General features: G+C 29.0%; 1 protein-coding gene across 1 annotated transcript; it reads right to left on the bottom strand.

Annotated features, from left to right (window-relative positions):
- Positions 1-1,400: 1,400 nt before the first annotated feature.
- LOC109805137 (calmodulin calcium-dependent NAD kinase) lies at positions 1,401-7,100 on the bottom strand. The gene is made up of 9 exons (XM_020367128.3): positions 6,871-7,100; positions 6,612-6,776; positions 4,933-5,150; positions 3,439-3,500; positions 3,120-3,335; positions 2,848-2,977; positions 2,328-2,671; positions 2,091-2,235; positions 1,401-1,987 (listed from the first exon to the last, which is right to left on the bottom strand). The coding sequence occupies exons 1-9, from the start codon at positions 6,881-6,883 to the stop codon at positions 1,742-1,744; spliced, it is 1,539 nt and encodes a 512-aa protein (XP_020222717.1). The 5' UTR covers positions 6,884-7,100; the 3' UTR covers positions 1,401-1,741.
- Positions 7,101-7,345: the final 245 nt, after the last annotated feature.

Raw genomic sequence — 7,345 nt, 5'->3', positions numbered from 1 at the left:
ATGTGTATTGTGTACTAGTGATATTTTTGTCTCAATTGCCCAAAAACAAAATATATTGTGTATTTCATACACACTGACATAAAATACAATAGTAAAAATGTTTAAATTATTAGATAATTTTTTATTTTATACATTGGTGAATAACAAATTAATATTAATATTTTAAAAAAAGTTATAATACTCTTTTTAATATTAGTTATTTTAATAAATTTTTATTAATTATCTTAATAAAGATGATGATAGTGACAATAATGTGAGGTGACATAAAAGTTTTGAAAGACCTATTTAATATGTGGCTTGCACAAATATAGACTTTTATTTTTTTAATTTATATGACCATAATGAATTTTTAATCTCGTTTGTTAACACTAATACTTAATAATATTTGTTTTTAAAATATTAAGACTTTGATATTTGATTGTTATATTTTGACTTTTTAAATATTAAATTTAAGATTTTTATGTTTAGTTAGTGTATTTGGACTTTTAAATTTTTAAAACATTAAGATTTTGATGTTTTGTTAAAATGTAAAAGACATTGATGTGTTAAGATTTTGAAATTTTATTTAAAATACTTGATGTTTAAATGTATTTATATTTTTTTAAAGTATTGTTTTTCGTTTTCATGTTTAACTAATTTCACTTCGTTTTTTTTAAATCAATTTGTTATTAGATTTGCAAATTGACCCATTTATCTATGAGTTTTGCTGGCCAAACATAGGCAAAAAAATACTACTTATTTTGGAGACCAAACTTATCTAATATGTTAAAAATGTGACTTTGCAAATTAGGTCTTAAACAAATGAGACAAGTCCATATACTCATCTCTAATAATAATGATGATTACGATAACATTTTATTGGCATATAGGTAATGATAGTAAGAGTAAGATAATGATAGACAACAACAATAATTATTAGTGACAATAGTGATTGTAGACAATGACAATGATAAAAGGCGGGGTAGTGATAGTTTAGGAGTACTTATGATGATGATTAGTGTTATGTTTTTGAGTATTTTATATTCGAAACAAAAAATAATTCCATAATTTATTGAATAACAAAAATTAGAGTTTTTTTTTTCTTCTTATCATTCTTCATGTGATTTGTCCACGTCAATACCATAAGTTTTAGCAAATAAAGGAATATGAGAAAAAGTATAAAACAAATTATAAATGTTAAGTTATGATGTGGAAGCCATTGGATTTAACTGCACGAACATGCAATTTTATATGCAAACTATAAAAAGAATTTGAAAATCAAGAACAATTAATGAAATGTGATGGAAAGAAATCCTAGATTACGAATCCCTCTAATTTAAGGATCCATCGTTTATGAATTTCCGAATGACCTCCCTCTAATGGCCACTACACAACAAGATCTTTTGGATTTATGAACCTAGTTCATCTTAAGAACACCATAGCTTGTCTATTTTTATTCAATAAATAGATACTAAGTTTCAAACATCAATATTGGAGTGTCAATAAGAGATATATACATTTGATTTTACATTTTAGCTAAAAATGCCCCCACTGAAGCATATATGAACATATTTACACACACACATACATTGCATATTTGCCAAGAAAACGACTTCATTGTAGTACTTATCCTTCTCCCTAGTAATCTTTTGTCGTTAAACCATAGGAATAACGAATAAACGTACACAAAACTTGATACCTCAAACTATGTTAGATACTCCAATACATGGCTTTGGAGAAACACACCATGCAATAATATTGGTTACCGTTTCCTGATGGATTTTTCTATTTCCTGAATGGATTTCCTCAATTCCTTTTGATCATTAGACCTTGAAGGTGAAAGAACAATGTCATTCCAAATAGAACCTGGTCCCATTATTATGTTGGGTTCCTTGTAAAGTTCGTAGATGGAATTAGCTTCAACATTTACACTGCGTATCATTTCCAAGTATTCGATATCTTTGGGATCCTCTGCTAGATTGTGATCATCATCCTTCCACCATATGAGCTGTAATGTGTTACAAGCTTGTTACCTTTTTGACCTTAGTTAATACTAGTAAAGTGTAAAATTAATCATTTCATCACAGGTGAACAAAAATGTTCGAAATTACCTTTGGTGGACCACCAACAACATTTGTGCAATAAAGCCTAGCATTATCAACAAGTTTGCAAAATCTTGGAAATGCATTAGCAAATCTTTTATGAGATTTCAATTGTGAGTTCACCCTCACTGCCCTTCCCGTCATAATAGCTCTCCTGTCAAAATTCCAATGCAAAATGTTAATTAACATATTCACAAAACTCATCCCAAACAAGAATAAAATGCCAGAATTCACAAACATATATACCTAATGCCCCTAACAACAGCTAGGTATCCATCACAAACCACACCAACTAGCTCAATTCTATAAGGCTTTTGCATGCATGGTTCTTTGTCATAATTTTCCTCTGGTTGATGTTTTTCTTCTGTCTCATTTACTTGCTCCCAGTAATTTTCAATAATTGTTCCATCTTTAGCCACTTTATACCCTACTCCCATTCGGTACTTGTATTTGTGAACATTTCTTGCCATGGCAATAGTCTGCTCCACAAATGGTGCCCAAGATAAGGTACCATCCATGATCACATCTCGACCCTCATTTAGAGCTGTCACTAGTAGAGATGATGCAGCATCTATGGAAGATTGATGTACCTGTTCAAATAATAGCTTATAAGGATTTAACATGTCATACAATTTTGTCATAACTCAAAATACAAAAAGTACTTTATGTGAGTGAGAAATTCTTTAATATTTTTGTGCCATTTGTCACATGTTGCGCATATAATAGTAGCATATCAATTAAAGGAAAAGTGATAATAATTACATACCAATTCAGCAGTTTGGAGCATGTCATGATGGTGACCCCTAGAGTTAAGGGCTTTATATATGACATCACTCTCCTTAAAAGCATCTGCCTCAACCACCACAACATTTGAAGCTGCTCCTGACCAAAATGATCTGCCAAAGACAATTGATATATATAAACAATCTACAACACTATCATTGTAACATTCATATGTGCCTTATATAGATCTTACTATCTAATATGTTGAATAAAAGAATGATGATATTGCAAGAATAAAGTTGAGATGATGATTACTCTTTAAGAATGTCTTTAAGAATAGTGCTTTTTCCAGCTCCCATGCCACCTCCCATAAGTAGCAACACTGGACTCCTCTCACTTTGGGAACTAGGGATTGTATCTTTCTTTCTTTGTGAGTCAACCTTTGTATTTATTGCTTTCATCTCTTCTACTAATGTAGAGAACACTCTTGCCACCTTTAGATTCTTGGTCACTATCTCAAACCTTTGTTGCCTATATAATAATATTTGATTAAAAAAATAAATTTAACTTAATTATATATTAATTCTTAGTTAAGGAGCACACAAAAAAGTACAAATTAAATAAGAAATTTTACCTTGTAGCTGCCAATAGAATCTTTTTTAGCTCTATTTTCTTAGGGGACTCAACACTCAATACCTGTAATTGAGACAAGTAAAACGTGAGTATCTTTCACAAAAAAAAAAAAAAAATTGTAATGACCATTAATTTCTTTTCCCTTCCTTCTATCTATATTCTCTCGTTAATTATAACATTTAATTTTGGTGAAATCACACTTTTTAATTGAGTAAATTACGCCCACACTTCCTGTATTTTTTGGAAATTGCACTTGATATCTCTATGTTATTTAAGCCTACAACGAAACACTTTAAAAGTTGAAAATATGTTTCATTATCCCCTCGATCCACAAACAATGTCAAATTTATTAACATATTTGTGTCATGTGACCTACACATGATTTTTAATGAATTTTTTGACAAAAATGTCCTTCACCTTCCCTATTAAAACCAATGACTTTTGAAACAAGTGCAACTTCAAAAAAGTTCATGTATTTAGATTTTTAGACTATGGAAAGTTGGCTGAAATTTTGGAATCAATGATCTCAAAAGTTTGGATGGTTATCGGTAATCTCTACAATATAAAATTAACTCGATTTTATGTAATATCTTTTCGAATTTTAAGAGGTGTCACAATAAATTTAAATAACGAAGGGATATTGGGTGTAATCTAAAAAAAACATAAGGATTGTAAGTGTAACATCTTTTCAACTTTTAAGAGATCTCAGTGTAGATGCAAATAACGAGAAATATTAAGTGTAACCTTGAAAAAATACAATGAGTGCAAGTGTAATTTACTTTTTTTTATTGTCTTTACTCATTTGATAAAAAAAAATGTAGATTAGAATAAAAAAAATTTGATAATAAGAGTCAAAATTGCCTTCAATCTTGAATGTATTAAAGAAAGAACATTATAGAATATTTATAAGGTTTCTAAAGCTAAAATTAACAAAAAATTTATCTACCATTAATATAAAAATTCATGAAAAACTAAATGAATTAACTTTATTGTTAACTTTAAAAAAAAAATAAAAAAAAAAAGAGTAAACGATATTAGTTATAACAATTTTGTATTTTAAAAGTGTTAAAGAAAAACTTTGAATAAAATTATATCATTTGGGAGTTCAATTTATACTTAGATAAACGTTGAGTAGTCCTCAACGTGAGTAAAAGATAATTGTCAGGTTGATCTTGGACAATAAACAAGTATGGATACAAATGTTCTAATACTAGTTATACCTACCTATTATTCCCTCCCTCCAAAAAAAAGAACTATTATCACCCCTAAAGTAAAACATATGTTAGAGCTCGAGTTATAATATTTATCTAGTAAAAAATTATTTGCAATATTATATAAGAATATAAAAAAAAATATTTATCATTTATTTAAATAATTAAAATATTTAATAAAGATGTATTAAATATTTCTTAATCAATTAATATCATAAAATGGTAACAGATCCTTAAGTAAATATAGCAGTTAATGAGAAAATAATTGAATAAATTTGATATACCTGACTAATGACATAAGAAGCTTGGTTCCAATGAAATGCGAAATAACTAAGGATGCATCTGTCAAACTCATCGATCAATTTCCCGTATAAAGTAGGGTCCTTCTGGTGTCCAATATATTCAGATATGTTTTCCTCACTCTCCTTGGGTTTTATCAAATACTCGTGTGCCAATCTACACAGCTCCGGAACCTCGTTCTCTACAAATCCCATTTGCCTGGCTACAAAATCATACCCATTCAACAAATTAAGCCGTGTGTTATGGAAAGGTCCACACTTCTCTAATAAAAAAGAATAACAATATCCATAGCAAGAAAAGTCAAAGCAAGATATTGGATTTCAAGTATGTGATTAATGTTATCACTTAATTACGATCACATGGAACATTAATGACCCGTTGAAAGAATATATAGTATAATAGAATAGTATATTCATCCATAAGTCAGAATAAGAAACATATAAACATGCAAGTCAAAAGTCTAGTTTTCTTTTTCCCATAAAGGAGGACGATGAACACCGCTTGTAAAATGTAAACTAATTTGAGTGATTACGTTGGGTATGTACATAAGTTAAATAATTAAATAACACGAATCAGATTAATACTTTTCGTCTTGTTATTTTTAATTTTCTACATTCACTTTTTGACTATTGCATTGTGTTCCACTGTGTTAACTGCTTAGTAAGTCACTGGTCCAAATTAACAGTCATTGACAATTTATTTTAGACTTTATAAAAGAAGAAATGGATTACCAAGTACATGATACTTGATTAAAAACAGGAATATAATTTCTATTTTAAATATAAAATCGTAATTAAATACTATTTTATCTTAAAAATGAACCGATTTAGTAAAAAATAATTATACCTCCTAATTATACTAAAATTAAATGAATCAGAAAAAATTTATAAAATAAATAAGTAAAGTTTAAAAATGTTAGTTAAAGAATATTTCATTTTCTCTTTTCTTCTTTATTTTAAATTTCGATTAGAAGAAAGTTTATTTAAAAAATGTTAAGTTACAAATATTTTTAAACTTAAATATAAGTCACTAAAAGTTTAAATTTTAAAATATATTTTTAAGCTCTGAAAATTTCTGTGATTAATCACTGTTTCTAGAAAGTTTATGTAATAATGGGAAAGAGACAAGACTACTGTTTGAAATAAAAGCAAGCAAAATAAATTTCAAAGCAAGGGACTTGGACGTGGGTAAATTTCTTCTTTCCGTGTAGATGATATATTTTGTCGAAATTAATTTTGAAAAACTAAAAACTTATTAAACACGAGTTATTGCACAAACCCATTTTCCTCTGGTTTACCGTGTAAATGAAACGAAAGAGGCTGGAAAAGTCAAAGACTCTTTCAAGCTGAGAAATTGAGACGATGCAGGGGAAACCAAAAAGTAAAAGAAAATTTAAAATACAAGTATAATATTAAAAGCATTTAATTACAAAGTAAAATTCACCCTCCTACTTAGGCACAACAATATGAATTATTCTGGGGCCATGAGGGAAAAAGTGGTTCATTCCGCTCTCTCAAAACCTTTCAAAAAAATAATTTTGATCGCAAAAGAGTAAAAGTGAATCCATTGATGTTATAACTTATAATCAGTACTTGTTGGGTTTCATGTTGATTAATTAGAAAAGTATGAAGGAACCAGCATGAGAGAAATTAAAGAGATTTACCAACATAGTGAGAGAACTTCTCAAGCTTTTGAACACGACCAGAGTCTGTCTTGTCCATGCGGGGAACGATCTTCTGGTCTCTCATCACCATTGACTCCACAATTATTCCGGCGAAGGACGCAGCCAGAACATGTGAAAGGTTAATCACTTTACCAACAGAACCATCTGAAACAAACAAAAAAAAATGAATCGAAATCTATGTTTCTGTCTTTATCTATGTATATATTAAATTTAATGAATTAAAGATAGGCTTAAGTACCTTGGAGCTGCATCTGCTTGAAGAATTAAGAATCAGAGATTGTTGCGAATTGTGGATCGAAGTAAACTGAAATGGACAATAATTGACGACGAGACTTATTTTATTATTTGTATGAACATCTCGTTATCATAGGATTGGACGATTAGATCATATCAATTGAAAACCACAAGCCAAAGGATAAATAAATGGAAGTGCTTTATAGCGTGTTTTTGGTTTTCTTATAACTTTCCAAAAGTAAACCAAACATGGACTTGCTAATTCTTTAATGTCTTGACTGACTATTATTACATAAGAAATTCTTTGGATCAACGCGTAGTGTTTCCAATATGAGAGCCAAATACTAATTTATCATGTAAAAGATTTGTTGTGCATCGGGAGTTATCACACACATACAATGTTTTTATATTGATAAGATATTGTCCGTTTTTGACCTAAGTCTTCACGATTTTATTTTTGGATATCACCCAAAAGGCCT

The sequence above is a fragment of the Cajanus cajan genome, chromosome 7 (genome assembly GCF_000230855.2).
Source record: "Cajanus cajan strain Asha chromosome 7, NIPB_CcT2T_4, whole genome shotgun sequence".
NCBI lineage: Eukaryota > Viridiplantae > Streptophyta > Magnoliopsida > Fabales > Fabaceae > Cajanus > Cajanus cajan.
The sequence above is the reverse complement of the archived record's forward strand: the minus strand, read 5'-3'. Positions and strand labels throughout refer to the sequence as shown.